Raw genomic sequence first — 20,822 nt, 5'->3', positions numbered from 1 at the left:
ATTCTATTTATAGACGGAGTAAAAAAATCTCCCTGAGAGCTATATTCTGACAGCACTCAGAGATATGCTGATTTTCTCAAAGATTACTCCTTAAATAGGACATAAATATTGTAATTTATGTAATTTATCACCAACAATGTATATTTTATGTGTACATATATATATAATCTTCACCATAACTGCAGCCTGCAAAGTTCAGAACTTCAGAATTGAAAAAACACCAAACCAAGCAGCTGAATATAACTTGACAGAGGCTGAACTACATTTGTTGTCCCCAAAACCCAGTGCATTTAATTGCATCCCTAATGCTTCTTACTTGCCGAAAACAAACTAAAAATCGGAAGCAAACAAATAAGTTCTCTGCATAAATCCCACGTTGCCCCAATTGTATGAACTGCCATCCAAGCTCTCTGGCCACCGTCCAGGCCTGGATCACATTCCTGGATGAGAAGTAACCCGTGCATCGCCTCCGAACCATCCTTGATCTTCCCTTACCTCCCACCTGGCCCTCCTGCAGCTCCCCATTAAAATTCCTTTTAAAGCCCTTCCTTACCTGCGTAGTGGTCAAACACGGTGGGCACGTACTCCTCAGGGAAGGCGTCGTTGGCATAGCTCATCAGCAAACAGGTTTTCCCAACCGCGCCATCCCCAACCACCACGCATTTTAACATCTTCTTGGGGTTATTGCTGCTCCCGTCAGTGCAGTTGTCATCTTCTTCCTTGCAGTTCATTCTTGCTGCTGCCGCCGCTGCTCTTGCTGCTCCCAGGACTTCCAAGTGCACATGAAGGAAAAATGAAGTGCGATTGTATTGACTTTTCCTGAGTTTGGAGTAGTGGTGGTGGTGTGGGGGGGGAGGAATCTCAAACTCAGGAAATCATACTAATGTTTCCAGGCTGTCACAGCCGCTTCTAACAATTACCAGAGCAGTCAAGAGAATCATCGAGGTGAATAAATTAAATATAAGCAGAGGAATATTGCAAAAATCTGTCCTTTCTTGTTCGTCCGAGTCAGGAAATCCTCATCCTGCCCCGGAGTTCTCGGTATTTATTGCGACTTAAAAAATATCAGCAGCCTGCGGCTTTGAGTCGCGTCTCCCTTCCTCCAGCCTGGCCGCAGGAATCAGGGATTCCTGTTAAATCCACTCCATTTTCCATTTCATTTCTAACATGGAGGAGAGTCTGGAGGGTTTTAATGGAGTTTTTCCTTTCTTTCTCCAGCTTGCTGTGTGTCAGGAAATCATGGGTTTCCTGCTGAATTCCATATTAGGATCAGTGGGCTTGTGAAGGGCTGCAAACAATGGGAGCTCTGTGTGTATTTGTACTTTGGAGGAACTCTGCCAGGACATGGAGAAAGAAAAACACTAGAGGTCTCTCTGCAGACCGAAGTTTTTAGGCTTCCTGCTCCATCCCGCGCTCGGGCTGCTCTCCGGGCTGCCGGCACTGATTCGGACGAGGAGGATTTCGGAGAGGCATTGGACCTCCGTGGCTGTGCAGGGTATGGCGAGGCTGGGAGCCCCGCTGCTGCCTTGGTGGTGTCGGCTCTGCTCTTCCCGGGAGTGATCCCTGCTGATCCCGGGGTCGGTATTTTCGTACATTGGGAAGGAGAAGGGGGGGAGGTGGAGAAGCAGGCAGGAGGTATAGAGGGTAGGTAGAGTTGAATGTGAACTTGCTCTGTGCCTATAGCTCTTTAGAAAACTTGGTTTGGAATAATAAATCATTGATTTTTCAAGTTGGGCACTCAGAAAGTATCCCTTATGTTCCCCCTCATTTTCCCAAATAAGAAAAAGAGGGATTCTTCCTCCCCACCCCCCTGCCCCAGCATAGCTTTGTAAACAGATAGAGAGCTAAAAGAGAAATAAAGTTACATGAATTAAGACATGTGTGTGTGTATATGTATATATTTATATTATATGTAAGTATTTATATATATATATAAAAACTCTCCATAGCATTCTGTGGAAAAAACAGCTTTGAACTGTATGATCCCTGCCCCTTCCCATCTCAGTTTTGTACTGGCACTTCACGTGCCTCCTGTCTTCTCTCAATTTAAATATATAGCAGTCTATATGTGGGCAACGTGAAGGGCCAAACTCCCTGCTCCTTCCACAGGAAAGATTTTGGAGTTTCCAGCAGAAACGAGCCAGACATTGACATAAAGCCTAGTCCAGTGGCTCGGCACATCCTGCTGGCCGCGTTTCCCTTCCATAAGATTAAAAGGCTTTGAAAGGGGGAAACAAGCCCCCGCTGGGGCTCCACAGGGAAGCGCACCAGCGCTACAGGCTTCCCCTGCCTTGCTCATGCCTGCTTAGAAAGAAATGCCCCAAAGCTCGCACAGCTGCTGAGTGACACACACCTGGAAGTGTAAAGACCAATTCAATGCTAATAATGAACCTTCTTAGCCCCAGGCTGTGTTCTTCAATGTCTGCAGTGAAGGGGGCTCAGCAGACCCACCCGCAGTCTTGCCTGGACAGGCCCAGTCCCATCCCTGAGCTCTTCAGTGACCTGGCAGCGTGATGGACCAGGCTTTCAACACCTTCCCCAGGAGGTGCTTAATGGATGAAACAAGGGAACAAGGTTGAACAAGGTTTGTTTCTTTACCTGGATAGCCCCAGGTCTCTGCCTGCTCTTAACAGGCATCTTAGTCATTCAGTAATTTATGCAACCTGCCCCATGTTCATTATCTTCTCCACATCCTCCTCTCTGTTGACAAGAGGGGTCTTCAGAGGTACTGTTAAACCCAGCACCATACCTATTGTCACAATCATCACTGCAGGATTACCCCCAGTTAGGAGTTTGGGTTGCATCCTTTTAACTTCAAAACTACAACCAAAAGCTGAGGTTTACCCCCAAAACTTGTGAGCTCTAGGCACCCAGTGCCCCAAACAGTTACTCTATTGATCATTTCCACCACCAGCAGCACATCTGGGTCATCCTGGGGGGGCTCAAGTGTTACAGGATTTTGATCTTTAAACTTCCTGCTGCAGCTGGGACAAACTCTAAGCTTGTGCCTCTGTTTAGTTATTACATGGCTGGGTTGGTGCACTGATGCTCTCTGTGCCTTTGCTTACCAACCCACTGACCTTGTTGGATAAATTTGCAAAACCCATGAGTAAGCGTATGCTGTTGCAAGGTAACCGCAGAGCCTGAGGAAGCAAAAAATAAAAAATAAAAAATCCAATAATTCATGGTTCAGTTCCCCATTGCCTCTATCAGACAGAAAAAAACAACTAACTCACTTCCCATTTTACACAGGCATAATTTAGCTGCAAGCTTTTCCAACACCAACCATGGCTTTAGCTAAGGCAAGCCTTAATGCTAGTTAGGCCAGATTTAGGCCTACAACAAAATGCGCACAGTTCATTCCACCACACTCACCAGGGTTGTGTTGCTTTGACCATAAAGCTGGGCAATCTCAGCACAACTGTGTCCACTTCCATTTTTCTGCAAAAGGTTGAACAGTGGAATTCGTTTGTGGTTTCTCTGGAGGCTTAAGACACTTCATTCTCCTCCCCACCTTTTTTAAAGGGTCTTTTAAAATTGCTTACAGGGGCTAGCTTTTGTGGTTCTTAATGTATTGAGGGGCTAAACTGGAGGGTTTTTGTAGACTCCTCCAATTCCAGGTTCTTATGTATAGGTACCTTGTGGGGTAAGATGCATCAATAAAAGAACTACATCCCTTAGCATGCTTAATGGAAACCCAGCCACTCATTGGACTCTACCTAATGGCTTTCCTGTGAGAGGCAACAAAATTAGTTTATCTGGAAGGTAAGGAAAGTTGACATCTTGCCCATAAGGCTCTTAAATTCAGTGTTACAATTTCGCCTTACCTACACAGATGATATGTATAGCTCTAGCGGAGTTATGATAAAGTTATAAAAGAAGGGGCCAAAAGCATGTTTTCTTTAACCTCGTTACTTTAACTTGGTTTGGCACCATTCAGATCAGCTGGACCAAAACATCTTAAGAGCTGGTTTAGTTGCAAGAACATATAATCACATTGGTTTATACTTCTCTCTCAGGAGGCTGAGCCAACATTAACCCCTCTGCAACCTGGGATTGTATATTGCAAAGTTGGCACTGACTTTGCTGTGTGAATCAACAGCCCAGTCCTCTTGTCTATAAGCCTAGCAAAGTTTGAGGCAATCCTGCTATGTCCAACAAGATATTTCTTAACCTGTAAATTGCAAGTGGCAGTGCTTTAGGTTAACCTGACCCTTGTGCAGTTGCAGTGCAATTTTCAGCTACCCTTAAACTGCTTCTGCAGAGCTGCCTACGAGCCCCAGAGTGGAAGTCAGAGGGTTATTGGTAATGATCAGCAAAACTCAGGTCTTGTGATTCAATCTGGATCCAGGGCTTTTTTGCTCTTTCACTAATCAAGTTAGAAACGGCCAGCTTTTCTCACAAGATCTCAGTCCTTCCCATCTTACAAATCCAATAAGAGCAGGCTGGTTTCAAGCCACGAAGTTTGACAAGACGTGCCTGAAGTAAAACAGTGAGCCCAGCTAGTCTGAATGCTTGGAAAGCTTGCTTTGCTCCGTGTGGTTCTCAGCTATCCAACCCAATTTTCATCCCACTCATTTTACAAGCCTCTAGCCAAGATCATCATGGCAAGAAGGGAGGCTAAAGGAGACCATAATAGATATAGGCAGATGTTACTAGCACGGGGGAGCAAAGCTGTCACCTGAGGCACTAGCTAGCAAAGATTCTCAAGCAAAGAGCTCTGCTCTAGTTGAAGCGCTTCTGACCTTTTGTTAATTAACAAATTAACTGGCTGCAGATCTGTTCCTGGGACTGCATAGTATGTCCAATTCCCACATGTCTGTGTGGAAGCATCAGCTTCATCTTCATCAGCACAGGTCTGACAGGACACTCCCTGCAGCTGCTTCCTCAGGGATCAGCGAGTTCAAGGCCTGTGAGAGGAATTTTGGTGAGAAGATCTGTGGGAGGTGAAGGACTTGCAAATTTGTTAATTAGCTCTGCAGTGAGCAGTATGTTTGCCAATTAAATCCATTCTCTATTTCTCTGCAGGCTTTCAGAGGGAGAAAAAGAAAAAAGAAAAAGAGCTGTATTGTGCTCTTCCAGCTCTCTTTCCCTAACCAAATCTGCCACTGCCACATTTTTCCCCAGTGCCTCCTGTCATCTTCCTTTATGCAATCTTATGAGCTTAAAGCTTATAAGTCAGAGGAATTTTCTCCATTAACTATTTTCCCCATCTCATCTTTCATTAGGCCTTGCCCTCCTTATTCCTCCCCTGCATCATCCCTTCTTGGCCTAAACAGAACAGATCTGCCCCTACATTCTCACCCATAGGAGGCAGCTCCATGGGCTGGGGGGTTTTGAAGGGGACTGCAGTACTATGAAGCTTTTCTCCCCACCTCTTGTTGCCTCATCCATCCTCCCTCCTTCCACCTACCAGTGCTGACGTGGGAATGAAGTTTCTGGCACTGCTGCTGAACTGTAAATTGACTTCAGGTAAATCTTCTCACTTTTTTTACTTTTTCTTTGTCCAATCTGTTGGATTGTCAGAGGGTTTTTCTTTTTTTTGGGGGGGGTGAGGTGGGACAGGGATTGTATTGGTATCAGACTGAGCATAGCAGAACCGTACTGAGCTTAATTATCACTGTGCAGTTCAAAGCCAGGTCAGATTCTGCACCTTTTCTGGACCGTGAGATGGTAAAAGCCAGACTCCTGCAGTTAAATGAAATCAAGACTTTAAGCATCCCTATGGTCACCACACTCTCAGGGGAGCCTCCTGGACCCCTAGTCCTAGATAGAGTAGGCTTGGGGTGTTTCCTCTTTGTTCTTGGGTTGTCTGTATGTGCCTCCACAATGCGGTAAGAAAAATTGAAATGAAGGCATTTTATCTTTATTCCCTCCATCCTCTGTTCCCCTTTCTTGCTGGCAGCCCCATCCATCAGCCTCCCACCCTGGTGAAATGGTCGTTGAGACCTCAAGTGAATTTGATATGTTGAAAAGCAGAAGCAGTAAAAAAGGGAGGAAAAAATAACAATTTAGCATTGACCACAGTGGGGATGGAAGCACTCTGCGTGAAGCATTTTTAGAGGCCGTTTGCTGAACGGGTAGGTGCTGAGGTTCGGCTTTGAGGCTTGTTGAGTGAGAGCAGGCCTCTTTACAGCCATCACACGCCATCAGTCATGCTGCCACCATCACCACCACCGTGGTGGTCCACACCAACAGCAGGGAGTCTCCTGTTTCATGCTGCTGCCATGGATATAATTAGTGCCATTGGGTTTCCCTTTGGAATGAGGAGCTTATAAAACAAATGACTTTTGGGAGATGAGGTCAAGCAAAGGATGATTCATGTCCTGCTCATCAGAGTACCCTCATCACCGAACCTGTTTCCCAAAGACAGCTGCTATCTCATGAGACCTGCAACATAGTGTATTTGTGGGTTTATGACAGGGGAGGGATGGAGGGATTATTTTCAGCTAGGAAAGATGATGATCAGCTTGTTAATTTACAGTTCTTTCTGCATCACTGACTGTAGATAGTGCTGTGTTACCCATCCATGAAGCTGGCGGTACTTGTCCAGTGGCTGTATTTCCAGCTGTTCTGTTTATAGGTATATTTGGTTGTAAGTATATTTATATATAGGTATGTTTGGACCCTGGGGGTCAGTTTTCCTTGGAGGTGTGAAAGTACCCTCTGGATGGTGGAATATGTGCATCTGGTGGTCTGGTGCATCCCTCCATTTGCATCAAGGTTCTCTCACTTCCTTCTAGAAAATTGTTGGCTGTCACCTCTGCCTTCTCTCCTGTCTAGTATCTGTCTTCCATGGCTATTTTATATAGCTTTTTTAAGTCTTCCCCTCCCCTTCCCTCTCCCTTGAGTAGAGCTGATGTCTGAAAAAAATCCATTTACTCCTCTCCATATGACAGTGGGGAGAACTGGACTTAGGTATGTTTTCAGCCTGGGATTAACAGAGCAAGAAAACAAAAACAAAAACAAAACACGTTAGGCATTTTCTTCCTACCTACCTATGGTGTTTTCTGCAGAGGATCCTTTTCTAAATTACATTTATGTTAGGTTGAGCAATACAGCAGGAGGTTAAACAAGAAGGAACCTTATCTATGCCTCTTCTGTATCTTAAAATATCATTTGCAACTGCATATAGTGGACTGCTGAGAATGTAAAAGGGCTGCAATCAGGAAATCAAACTGCACCGAGGGCCCCAAATTGTGACCAGTTAGCAGTGTGCATACGTGTATGCAGTGAAGTCATTAAAGGGACAAATCTATTTTGTTCACTTGTGAGTAATGCTTGGGACATAATCCGCAATTTCTTTAGAAGCAGAGAAACCTCCCCAAGTTAGATGTGACTGAAAGTTATGTCTCCAATGGGGAGAAAACATTCACGTCTAAAAACATGCCAGTTGGAATCTGTAGGTTTTCAGCTTCCCCCTTTCAGGCCGGATTGCCAAGCTGGCTTTATCATTGGAATGAGCACACAGCTGATTCATAAAACATTCATGCAGAGTTTTTACTCTCTTGGAAAGAAGGGAGCAGGCTGCTTCCAGGGAGGGGATGTGCTTTTGTGCTTCAAGGGATCTTTCTGCCTCCACTCAAAAATTAGCAGGAGGCTGGCGCTGCCTCCACATTTCAGGAGCACGCAGATGGGACAAGGACCAAGGTGGAAAACGAAGGTCTAGCAAGATTGTGATGGGCTTTTTCTCTACTGTGTCTCCTTACTGAGCCTATCCTGAGCACAGCGTTGTGGCAAAGGCGCTGCAAGGAGATCCAGGGACCCATTTCCAAACCCACGCTCAGACATGCATAAGTGGAGTGGATCATTTAAGCCATGCTCTTACCTCATGTGTAAAACAGGAAAGAGAAATGCTTCCTGTTTTTTATTTAATTTATTTATTTATTTATTTTTACTGCTAACCTTCAGAGCAGAGACCAACTCCTGCAACATGTGAGGGGTGCGTGTCTGTGGCAGAGCTAAACCAACCTATTTGCTGGCTGTCACCAAGAAAGCATTTGGTCAGACCTCACAGTGAGCTTGTTAAAGGCAAAAACTGTTCCAGGTATATATTGTTTTCCTTCATGTTGTATTTCTGTGGGCTGAACTTCTCTAACTCTCTCTCAGGACAACCCAGCTTTCCATCAGTGACAGAGTGATGGGAGGAGAGCTGGCAGCAGCAGGGGACTTTTTTTTTTTTTTTTTTCTCTCTTTTGTAGCAATTGGGTTTGTATCACCCAATTGTGCTCTTTCTCCAGCAGAATTAGGGTGTGTTGCTATAACAAATGAGGAACACATGCATTCTACCCAAGCTGCAGAAACTTGTGCCTGAAATTGCATGAGGCTGAAGGTCAGAGCATTAAAGCAAGGCCTTGGGACCTACAGGTACCCGAAGGTATACTGGAAGGCAGAAGGAGAAAAATCTTAATTTGCTGTGTCTGCTGGCTACTCACAGACAGTTTTTGTGGCCACAGCAAATGCAGGAGCTGTATTTGGTAGCTCACCACTTGGGGAAAGAGGTCTCAAAGCATTTGGGGGAAGTGGTAGCTGGTAGTTCTGCTCAGTAGCTGGTAACCTTTCTGCCCTAATGGACTGTACACCAAGATCTTCTTGTGGCCAGAAGCCATTAGACACATATAAAGTACCTTGGGAAGGGATAAACAAGGGCTTTGGGGAGCAGCTGGAGTGACTCCCCAGAGCTCACCACAGAGGGGGCCACCAGGTGCTGCCACCCTCAGCAGGTCCTGGTGGCTCAGTCCCTCTCCACCATGAGGACCACATTACGGTGTATGAATTGTACCTAGCTTGAAGGCCACAGCCTGGGCTCTCTGAGCTCATGCCATGGCAGTGTGTCCCTGTGCTCTGTAAAGTGTGTGTCCCCAGTGCTTCCCAAGAGGTCTATGCAGGATTTGTTATGCTTGGCAGAGTTTTTGCTGCAGTTGATACAGCTGTCAATGTACCTGTGATAACATATTTGGCTTGTGTGTGTGTCAAAAGCTGCAGTCACAGCTATGGGTTGCAGAGCAGACATGCCATGGTAGATGTTCCTGGCTCTTTCATGCTGATTTAGAAACTTTTTCACCCATCTGTGCCACCTCTTTCTCACTGTTGTGTGGCTTATTCCTCTGCCAAGAGGGCACTGAGATTTCTCATTAGGAAGCACTGCTTATTCAACGACGGCCATTTGTGAAATTTAGGCATAGTGTGTCATTGGGGAACTGTGACTGCTAAATTCTGCAATATGGTACCAAATTCCTAAGGGCCAGAGTTTCCTTTCCCTGCTCCCTGTGCTCCCACTGTGGCACATTTGTATAAAATGAGCCTGGCTGCACATTTGCCACCATCTCAGAGCTGTCTGGGTTTGCTTTCGGTGTATGCTATTAAGTGGCAGGAATCCCTGTGGGTTGTTTTCCTCGGTTCAGCAGCATTTGAAGCCATGCTGTCTTCATGAAAATGTATTCTGTAATGGTGATTTAATAGGCAGAAGGGACTCATGAGAATTTCAAATTTGGTTTGACTTTATTGCAGCCAAAGGTCCTGTAATGCACCCAAGCGGTTATGGAGTCTCCATCCTTGGAGATCTTCAAAAAAACATCTGGATATAGACCTGGACAACTGGCTGTAGGTGACCCTGCTTGAGTTGAGGGGTTGAACAAGATGACCTCCACAGGTCCCTTCCAACCTCACCCAGTCTGTGATTCTGTGATCAGATAGACCGCGCAGCTTGAGGCTCCTCTCTGTTGCGAAGCAAAATGAAATACATACCTATATTTTGTATGCCTCTCTCCACATGCATCTCTAAGGACTGGAACTGCAGCATATTTCAAGAACTTGTGCAGAGTCCTCCAGTCACACAAGAAATCATGACTTTAGGTTCTCGCGTTTATCATCATTTCTTTCAAAACAAATATGCTGTAAACTGCAGCTTTAGCAAGTAATATGGGGATCAGTTCCCAGTGAACTGTTATTGGCTCAGTTTGACTTCAACATATTTTTTTTGCTGTCTTCATGACATATTTGGTAATAGTCAAATACAGGTTGCTGGTTGTTACAGCAGTGAGTAATGTCTAGGAGGTGGTGAGGGGGATCCATCATCTTTTTTAGTCTTGTCTCTCTGATTTTTGAATGGCAAGCATCTGACCTATCTCTTTGGCTTATGTTGGGGATGAACTCTATGTTTTCAGATATTCTGGGAAACGTGTAACTTCTCTTCCTTGCCTGTGGAAGCAGCTTTTGGGCAGAGGCCTCTGCATCCTTTCTCCAGAGGGCTGTGATCAGTGCTGTGTGGATATGAACAGACGCCTTGAAACAAATGGGTTTATTTAACATGTGAAGCAAAACATTAGAGGAACTAACTTAAAAACAGCAAGCAGCTGATAAGCATCTGTAATTTAAGCTTCAGACTTCTTTGATGGACTTTGCTCATCATTGACAGGAGGAGAACAACCCCAGATTACGTGCTTTAACTAATGCAGGCAATCTGAAGACACAGCCTTCTCTCAGTAGGCATCACCCAGTAGGATTTTTTTCTTGGAAATGCTTTTCCCAAAGCTCTGGGCCTGCTGTGCTCATCTGAGCCCTGTGACCATATGGTGCACTGGCTGTTGTCAGGGGACCCAGCTGTGAAGCCTTCCTTTTTCTTTTTCAGCTCAAGCATCAAAGCAGCCTGAGAGCACAGTGTTGCAGGAACCACTCCGTAATCATACCCTCCAGACCAATTCATTTTTAATGCCTTGGCCTTAGAGCTTGTGATATACTATCACACTCCCATGTTCAGTACCGAGCCCACCAACCTTCATCGCAGTCACGAGCTGAGCTGAGAGCCCCACAGGGCACGTGCTGTTTAGGTACACGATTGCAAATAAACCTGATGGCCTCAGAAAACATTTCAAACCTTCCTGTTCTCTCTGTTTCTGCCACACACCTATACCTGAGAAGGGAAAGCTCTTGAGTCATGGAAAATGTCATGTCTTTCTCTCTGTCACAGGTAAGAGCCCTCTCCTTTAGTGGCAAATGAACATCAGCAATAAGGTTCTTCATTTCAGCTTCTTCCTATTACACAATTTGAAATGCTCCAGTGATTTTTAATCTTTGCTCTATAAGATCTTCAGAGATTCATCTGCTTTCAAAATGGCCACTGAGAACAATTTTACTGTGTTAGCTATTGAGTAAATAAGAAATCTCACTTAAACCTGTCCACTAAGTGTCTGAATAATGGCATGGTACTTACACATCTTTCCTTATTCTCCAGTGTCTTGAGCATTATTAATTTTTAACAGATTGGAAGTGCAGCTCAGATTGCCACCAGACACTTCTTGCCTCTCTCAATTTCATTTAGACCATCTTGGGCCATATTTTAATTACTGGCAAAAGTGAAAACCAAACCCGAAAACCTTACTTTGTAGGTTTTCCCACAGAAAGAGCTGCTAAGCTCCTCAGAAAATCTGTCCCCGTGAGACTTCCCAACTTTTTTGACCAGGTTCAGTTCTCAGTTCTCTTCCAGATTTGCACTGAGGTAACAGGCATTGGAAAACAGTCCACTGGGAAATCGTGTGAGAGTGGGTTCATGTGACAGATCTTTCTGCAGCTTGTCATGCCATGAATAGCAGAGCAACAGCCTTTCAGCACTCAACCATGTCACTGCCTGCATTACTTTTGATGGAACTGGGGTGAATGCCTGCTTGTGGAAATAAGGAAAAAGTTAGCTGAGACTTTTTATCTCATGGAAAGGGTTGGTGTGTGCTTTCATTGAAAGTTTGCATAGTATCTTGATTTAAGTGTCCTCCTGTTACTGTCCCTGCTCTGGTGGCTTTGTGCTGGCATGTAGGATTTGCATTCAGCAGTGCTGAGAAGACCACAGAGGTTACATTAAGCACTGTAAAAGCATACAGGGAAACTCAGCAGCTCCAGCCCCATGATGTTTGCAGTCTAAAGGTGCAAATGACAGGAGGGAACCAGAAAGGAAAGGACTGTCCAGCTCACGTGTTATGTAGTGGTATGGCTAGAAATAGCAGCCCATGCCCTTGACTCATGAATCAGTGGTTATCTTCTCAGTTAAATGCCTTTGAGTCATGTGCTATGCCTACAGCACGTTGCTCCAAGTGCAAGACCAGGGCCAGGCGAGCTGTTTGTTTGCAGGATTTGTTTCCTGCTGTGGGATCTGTCACTCTTCAGTATTTGGGAAGGACTGAGCATGAGGTGCTAAAACTGTCCTTTGGATGCTACTCAGCTGTAGTGCAGACAACCTGTGGGCTCAAGACGGAAATCCTCTGAGCCTCTCCATAGCAGAAAATGTTTAGTGGAGATGTGTCTTGGAAAAGCACATTCCCTTTCCCTGCTCAGCTGTATCAAAGACTGTATGGATATAAGCAAGGAAAATCTGGTGACACAGGGGCCTCTCCTTTGTTCAGCTCTTCCATCCTGTCCATGTTTAGACCATCCTCATTGACCAGGCTTGAATTTGGATTTGAACTTGCAGCATTGCACAGCTCACACCAGCTGCAGCCGTTCTGCCCCAAGGGGCAAAGTGCAGAGCTGGACACTTGCCTGTGGCTGGATTTCCTTGGCTGGCAAGTCCCCTGGCTCCTGGCTGACACAAGTAAGTTCAGGAGCCAAGAAGTCATCAAGTTTATGGTTTTGAGAAGAGCAGAATCAACATGGGCTTGAAACTTCTGAGAAGGTCTTCTCTCTGCCTTCCAGAGCACAGAAACCATGTTTATGCCTGAGCAGACCAGAGCTGATGGAGCCAGAAGCTTCACATAGCCATGAGCTGACCCCTTGCAGTACGCAGCTGCTCACAGCTGTACCACTGTGGATGCACACAGCTTCATTTTTATGATGTAGGGTGAAAATTTGGGTTTTTAAACACTATCAAGCAATTTGCTTCTCTTTCTCTGTCTCTTTCCACAGCTGACCTCAATGTCTAGCTGTAAAGGCATTCTCTGGTTTGAGTGCTGCTGAGCAGAGTGACATCCCGGCCTCTCCTGCCGCTCTGTAATTAACAGCCCCAAACATGGAGCAGTGTCTGACCCTCTGACATTTTTTTGCCAGGGCTTTTATTAATTTGACACTAGTTTTCATAGCAACTCACCAGGGAGCTGTAGCACTCAGCTGTACCTGACAGAAAATGGTGGGTTTATATGCTCCAAAAGTTGTACTGAGCCTCAGAGGCAAACTGCAGTTTGAATCCTCCAAGTCTTTGTTTAAAAATAAATAAATAAATTAAAGGATTGAAGTGGGAACAGAACAATTGAAAAGTAGTATTTATATCACCTTGGGCTGCCAAACTCTGTTATCATGGTCTATCAAAACTCCCACCCTGTGGGGATCAGGCACGTAGACTTGTAACAGTGCTGTGCTCAGTTCCACTAACGTCCCTGTTCCTGAGGGGACACTGCCTTGTACCTGGGAACTAACTTAAAATGAAGGATGTTTCATTCATTACCTGATGGAGAATTCTTTCAAATTCTGAAGTGAGCTTTTCTCTTGTTTCCATGAAAAACCTTTCTCAATGCTCTTGTGATCCCTTCACTCCTGGTGTACTTAATTCTGACATGAGCAGACTTTCACAGTAATGTTTGGACATGTCACATGTTTTTTTCTTGGGTCAGACACTGTGATGGTGGCCACAACATATGCAGGTTTGGTATTATTTTTTTGTGGACTTATACCCTTGTTTTCACGTGGTCTTTTGCCTCAGGGTTCCTTATTCTAATGCAATTTGGTGGCAGTGTTTGTTCAGTGGAAACTCTGTCTTGACTGGGGAAAATCCTTTTTTTCCTTTTTGAAAAGAGAAAACTTTGAATTTTCTATTTAAGGTAGTTCTGCATTTGCAGATAGTCTCCTTACTCAACTCTAAATTCCAGACATGATCTGGTTGCTCTAAGAAGGGACTCAGTCCTCCCCAGATTGCTTTTCACCCTTAGGTATTTTACAGCCTCTTCTATCTTTTCTCTTTGCTGCCCAGCTTGCAAGCACCTCCCTCATCTGTTTCCCCTTCTGTGTGCAATGCAGTGCTCTGCAAAGGCCCAGCTATTGTTTCCTTGTTTTATTGTTAGTCACCTTTGTCTGACGTAACTGGAAAACATTACCAACGTCACCTTTTTTCCTGGCAGAAATCAGGCTGCTTCCTACCTGTCTTCCTTTTGTGAGGGCGACCTTGCCTACAGATATCAAAAGAAATGCTGTTTAAATCTCTTCCAGTTGTTGGTTTTCTGGGAATCATCACTTCAGAAGGGGCTTTTAGCATCTCCAGGGCTCTCTTCCAGGCGGTTCCTGACAGTCCCCTCAGACAGTCGATACCATGTGTTGTGCTATTATTCAACATGAAGGCATCCTTCAGTGCTGTCTGGAGGCTCAGCCTTGTACAGCATGAGACTCTGTCCAACAGTGGATCTTGTATAATGGTAAACAGTTTATTCCATGCATGGCTCATTTCTCCCCCCCCCCCCCCACCTGCTAACCTTGGCTTTATGGTGTCCGTCACAGTATCCACATTTTTGCCTGTTCTTGGCTAATACCTTAGTTCTTCTGCCTAGGAATTTGTCTTCCAACAGAAAGTAAATCTGTAATTCCTTTTAGCCTCAGGCCATTGCTTCATGGTGTTTATCCTCTGAGTTTTGAATAAAACCTTTCTGAAAAGCCTTGCTTGCAGGTGACATACCGTGCCAGTGGTCAGTGTGTGTTTAAGAAGTATTGTAGCTCTTAACACTGCATCACCCCTATGCCAATTTAACAGTAGTGGCTCGATATCTTCACATCCTGTATTTTTACTATTCCTTAACAGATCTCCTGTATAAATTCTCTTAAAAACTCATTAATTTCTATCTCAGTTCCACTTAATAGCTCAGTGAGGCTTCTATAAAATAGCGTGCAGTTGAGACAGAAGTTCCTCTCTCTCCCACACCCTGTTTCTGATGGGGACAATGTATGATCATGTGTGCCTGTCAACTGCAAGTGTTGTGGTCCCGCAGTGGTCTTCAGCTCATGCATCAACACCTGCTGATAATTCTGGTGGGTAGGTGAACAGGCTCACGCTGCTGTTCGTCCCTGGTTGCTTCCATTTGCAGTGAGGTGTAATTTCAGGGACTGCACATTGCATTCATTTGCAAAGCAAAAAAAAAGAAATAAATTTCTTAGGTATAGGCAAATTTGGGATGAAGGAAAGGGCGAAGAACATCCAGACACCGTAAAGGTGCAGTCTGTGTCCAAAGCATGCCCTGATGCAGTTTCACAGCTGCCAGCAGAGAGGGGTAGTCAGCCGTGTAGACAACAGCTGCATTGCCAAGGAACAAAATTACAGAGCCAGATGTTCTTCTTGGAAGTACATTACACCGAACTTGGCAGATGAGTGCTGTAGCTGCCAAGTACGCCTCTTATTTGGTCATAGGTAATGATCCCTCTATCAGGGAATGCAAAAGGAAAAAAAAAAAAAAAGACCACACAGAAAATCCTCATCAAAATGTTCTACTTGAAACATTAACTTTTCCTTGATCAAAAAGACGCAGGAGCTCCATGGCAACCTTCACATCTTGTTTGACGGATGATGTTGTTTACTACCAGGCACGAAGTGAGAAACTTGCAGTAACCAATGCCAAACACTTTCAAGGTATTTGCTACCGAAAGGTGACTAAGAGGCTGAGATAATTTTTATAGCACCCACAGTTGTTTGTGGGCGCTGTTGTAATTCTCAGCTAGGGCTGCAAGTGAGAAGGAGAACTTCTGGTCCTGTCTCTAAAGTAAATATCAGCAGTTCGGGTTTCTGAGGATATGTTTGTGCTGTAGCCACGTCTGCGACTACCGAGTGGTAGGGACAGACCCAGCCTAGCTGTGCAACAGCCAGCTGGGTGTGAGTAGAGACTAGCTGCTGTGTAGAGCACCTTCGTCAGCTTGGGTATCCATTTTTGCTGGAAAATGTTAAAGCCTGACGTTGCCTGTATTGCTGTCCAGAGCTAATGTTTCTGTGGTCTACAGTACTCAGCAATGGCAGCACTGAGAGATATGGGCCCAAGTTTGTGCCAACTAGTGGGATACAGTTCATGTAAGTGCCTGAGTTGCGGGTATGATTGTGTTGCTGATAGAGGATGCAGAGATTCACCCCGCCAAAGACCACAGACACCCCCCAAGTGTACTTACCTAGTGAGAGCTTAGATGACTGGGTCTTTGGAAACGGATAATACCAGCATCTCTGAGGTACCTGGAGACAGAATTCATTTCCTGTGCGTCTTTAGTCATCTTTCATAAACATTCTGCATTTGATCTGTCTCTCCTGGGACTCAGAAGTTGCAAACCCAATGTCTTTAAAAAACAAAGAAACTAACAGCGGCCCAAAACCCTCTGAAAAATAAATCTCTCAGTAAGGAACTTACCCCTAAGAATTGCTTTGACCCAGCATTTCCTATGTGTGATATTAAACTCGCTCCTGCACCATCAACAAATTTAAGATCCGGTGTCTCAGGGATTGAAGAGCTCAGAAAATCTGCAGGTTTCAAACGAGACTTTCAGATTACACAGAAGGATTTCTTTGTCTCTGGTCACAGGCAATTTACAGCCCCTACCACTGATCTGCAGCCCGGAGGAAAAAGGTCAGTTGGAAAAGCGGGGTTTGGAGTGAGAAGGGCCCTGCTGCTTACTATATCTTCCAGGGACTGGGGGACGACAATAAGTGTCTCTCCCCACCTAGTGGTCATCGAGAGATTTCTAACAGAGCAGTAGCCTGGATCAGAGGGGTTAGCAGCCTGCCAAAAGTGATGCATTGTGAATTTTTTTCCATGCTAGCACCAGGAGGAGGTGGTTGCTGTCTATTGTATCCAGCTGAGATGAAAGCAGGGAGAAGGATTTGGTTTCCAATACACTCCTCCTCAAAATATAGGGAGGGTAAGGAACTGAACTGATGGTAGGAAATGATCGTAAGAGATGATCAGGGGGTGGACACTAATGTTTCTTTTCTCCATAATTCACCTGCTGTTGGTTTTGTGGTGAGTGAGAACAAATTTTAAATGTGACAGGAGCAGAAATATCTTCATTGCTTGACGGCTTGTTTGGCCTGGCTGCGGGTAATTCTTTCTGCAAACAATGCGGCGTTGGGCGAGGGGAGAGGAACGTGAAATTAAAATGCATGTGGATGTTAAGCAAAGCTGATGCTTGTCTAAATTTGAATAAGGGAGCAAAGAGAGTAAGTAGTGAAAACAAACAGAGTTGTTTGAATTCTTCCCATTCCAGCACCCTAAGGTGTTACCAGTAACACAGAAAAAAATATATGAGGCAAAAATGTGACTGCAGTATTAACACAACGCATTCCACTCCCTTCTGAGACTATTCATATGGAGCCTGCATGGCTGTTAAATCATCCTGTTTGGGAAAGCAGTGGGTTTTTTGCTACTCTCCTTTTAGAACAGACTGTGAAACAGAGCAAATAGAGTAGCCAGGTGTACTTGCAGCCCCAAAAGTACCTTGCTGTGACTTTGGGCTACTCACATATGGCTCTCTGCCTCAGGGCTAGATGATCTTTCATCATCTTTTCCAGTGCAGTGTTATTATTCTGTAACTGTGAAATAAGGATAATTATATTTATGTGAAGAAAACTTGGAAAATCAAAGCTGAAATGTGTAATTAAAGACTTCAGTTTCATCACAAGTGCTGGCTGAGGCCAATTCTCTGCAGGGCCACTCAGTTACCCTTCCCTCTGGCTAGATGAAACCCCGTGGCTGAATCCTTCTGTTCTGCACAAGGACAGGAGCAGGGGTCTCAGCTCACACAGCTTCTCTTTCCCCCAGCAGACTAATTTCCCAGAAAACTCCTATAGAAAATCCCTAGAGCTTAAGCCTGTGCTGAGTTTTTCTTTTTTTTTTTTTTTTTCCTTTCCTCTGAATGCAGAGGCTTGACATGAGCCAAAGAGAGCTGCTTTCCCTGGAGTCAGGTGGGGGCTCAGGAGGGGGCAGCAATTCAAGGAGGGCTGTGTGCAGGGGGCTTAGCTGCATCCTGCATCCCATCATATTGGCCAGCCCCAGCTCAGGAGGTTAGGCTCATCCCATTCACCTTCCTTCTCCTCGGGGAAAGGACATACAGAGCCTGCATATTTCACATCACAGAGATCAGATGCAGGGGAAGAGTCTGTGTTTGGGTTGATTCTGGCTTTATGTGGCTTGGCCTATAAATACTTGAGGCTCTTGAATGAACACAGCACCCAGGATAAAGAAATCTGCGCTTCCCAGTTTCACAGGAAGAGGTTTGTGTTGTGTCCTCAGGTAAGATGTAGGGCCACCAGCTGGGTAGGGACCCAGGGGCAGCTCCAGTTGCAGCTCCATCAACTCATCCCAGATACCTGCTTCAGCCCTCGCTGATGGACCTTCTCCTCCTGCACACCCCAGCGAGTGTGGGACAGCTGCTGTCCTCTGAGATTTCTTGTAATTCTCCCAAACAGATAGTCTGAGCAAGAAGCTGACAAAATAAATCCTCTTAATGGAGAACTGAACTACTGTGAGCTTTACCAGGTTAGTAAAAGCTTCCCTGGACAGGAGCTGGACATTTCCCCTGGTAGAAATAGGGTCCCTATTGCTGTGGGCTGTTCCCATGGACTACCTCGTCTAAGTGAGTTTGTTTTCAATACAGCCCTAAAATAGGAAGGTCATCTGAAAGCCCTGTAGCACCATGATAAGGGGTCAAACTGTCCTGCGGCTCAGGTGAGGAGGTGAAAGAAGTCTGGCAGAGGGTCTCCACGTGCCATGAGGCACTATCTTCCTGAAAGTGTCACGAGCTTGGAATGGGAGAAGGGCAAGATGGATTTCTTCCTTGTCTCAACCATAATTATTATTTTCTCCACTTGATTCTACAGAGACCTTTCATGTTACAGTGGTACAATAAAGCCGATGGAAATAAATGTGGATCTTCCCTCCAGCTCTCTTATCAATACCTTTGTACAACAATAAATAACAGGAAAGCAGAGCTCGCTTGTCAGTGTTACCAGCTGCTATTGCTTTCTTTAAACATACAGTCATATATATTTCAGTCTTCTTTATTGCTGACTTTTCTGAAATAAATAACAGCATGAGATGGGCTGTGAACACATTGTCTTACCTAAGATCTTAAATAAAGACTGCTAAATAAGGTATTACTAACAGTCAGATGTTAGATATCTTGCTTTTTTATTCTTATTTTCAGTAGTTGTTTTATTTTCAGGGTGTGCCAGAGAAACTAGTCAAAAGCAAACTAAGTTGCTAATTAGTCTCAAATTAGGTTATGTTGACAGCTAACCCTAATTTACACTTCAACACATAGACAGGTGGGTGTACTTGTTGACACCTCGTTGGTCTGGCACAGCCCTATAAGCTTTATAGGAGAGAGCATCCCCTTCCCCATCAGCATCCCATTTTCTGCCACCTGCCTGGTCACAGATGGTTCTGGCTTATCTGTGGCCTCTCCTTGACCAGACACCACACTCGTGTCCTACTGTCCCCAGCAGGTGCAGCTGTCTTGGTTGAGGCCACTTGCATGTTCCTGGAGTTTTACTTCCCATCGTTAGCATGAGTAGTGTGGACACTTCAGGATCCAACATGCCGTCAGTTTGAGGACAACTTGTTGGGATGTGCTTTTGCAGGCAGGTGCCCATGGAAACCATGTTTTCGTCTCTTGTCATGACTGAAATCAAGATACCCAACATCTGCTCCCTCCCCCTTTCCCAGTCATACTGTCAACGAGGGAAATGAGTTTGGGTTTGGTACAATGTGTTCCTGACGTATCCACTCTGGCTTTTTTTAGTCTCTTTATTTTCTTCCTGGTGTTTATAACAAGATTGTTTAATAATTTGCTCTAGTCTCTTTCCAGACTGACAGTTTTATGGTTCCCCAGCTTCTCATTTTCCACCTTTAAGAGGGAGAAGCACTCTGTTTACCCTCCTGGTATGCGGCACAAGCTATTTCACACGAAGGAGCAGCAAAATGATATTGCATTATGACAACGCCTCTGAGTCATCGTGAGGACTAACCAGGAACCATGGCGGTGAGGGGACAGTTGGAATGTAGCAGGTAGCACTTCCTCACCTTTGCAGAGGGTTGTGCGCAGCTGAGCAGTGCCACAAAGTGATGGTGGGGTCAGGATGGCTGCAGAAAGAAAAGAGAATGGCAAGGCCAAGCACTGCAGATACTGGGTTATCAGTGCTGTCCAACAGTGTGGGTGTTTGGCTTCGGGTATTTTGGTGTTTTGGAAGTGCAGTGTTGACTTGGTGCGTGGCTCTCCATCTCCCAGTGTGGAAAAGCTGAACTTTCCTTTTCCAGCCATGCACTGATGGTGGTCTGAAAGAACTAAAAGGCCAATATATGACATCTAGCTTTGATCATATGCATGTTAATCCCTGGTGTTCAAGAAAAGAAAAGAAAAAAGAAAAGAAGAAAAAAACACAGTGCTGTTGTTTAATAAAAAATGAATTAACTTGCCACACATCTTATATGAAAGATTATTTTCTTCCCCCCCCCCCCCTTTTTTTTTTTTTTCCTTTTGACATTACTTTGTTGATCTGTTTGGGGGGATTAGGTACTGGGACATTAAATTTGTACAGACTTTCTTAATAAGCTATGTTAGGCACAAATATCCCTTAAGAAAACTATTCTGTTCTTGCTGTTGATAACTATATCCTTTTTTATTATTCAGAACACGAGAACACAAGACAAGAGAACAGAGAATCCAGAAGATACCTAGCTTGTAAATAACTTCATAATTTTCCCTTTTTCTGTCTTTGTGTTTACAGAACAAAATGTTTAAATCCAAGTGTACTTTTGCTAGACTGTATCAGTGTTTATAGAGTCTGTTTTTCACAGCTTAGAAAACGAAAGTTCAGGGAAATTCCA

General features: G+C 44.8%; 1 protein-coding gene and 1 long non-coding RNA gene across 3 annotated transcripts in view; one reads left to right on the top strand and one right to left on the bottom strand.

Moving 5' to 3' along the window:
• Positions 1–1,270, bottom strand: part of RHOJ (ras homolog family member J) — a 54,894-nt gene extending 53,624 nt beyond the window's left edge. The window contains exon 1 of the mRNA XM_005029320.6: positions 554–1,270. Coding sequence (XP_005029377.1) covers positions 554–731 — 178 coding nt within the window. The 5' untranslated portion in view covers positions 732–1,270. The remainder of the gene's footprint in view (positions 1–553) is intronic.
• Positions 1,270–20,415, top strand: LOC101790114 (uncharacterized). 2 transcript variants are annotated; one of them, XR_003497390.3, is made up of 4 exons: positions 1,270–1,577; positions 2,400–2,584; positions 5,029–5,472; positions 19,804–20,415. It is a non-coding gene; the product is annotated as an uncharacterized lncRNA (long non-coding RNA). The 2 variants fall into 2 exon arrangements; XR_005265945.2 differs by having other exon boundaries at positions 1,426–1,577; positions 19,793–20,415.
• Positions 20,416–20,822: the final 407 nt, after the last annotated feature.

The sequence above is a fragment of the Anas platyrhynchos genome, chromosome 5 (genome assembly GCF_047663525.1).
Source record: "Anas platyrhynchos isolate ZD024472 breed Pekin duck chromosome 5, IASCAAS_PekinDuck_T2T, whole genome shotgun sequence".
Taxonomy (NCBI): domain Eukaryota; kingdom Metazoa; phylum Chordata; class Aves; order Anseriformes; family Anatidae; genus Anas; species Anas platyrhynchos.
The sequence above is the reverse complement of the archived record's forward strand: the minus strand, read 5'-3'. Positions and strand labels throughout refer to the sequence as shown.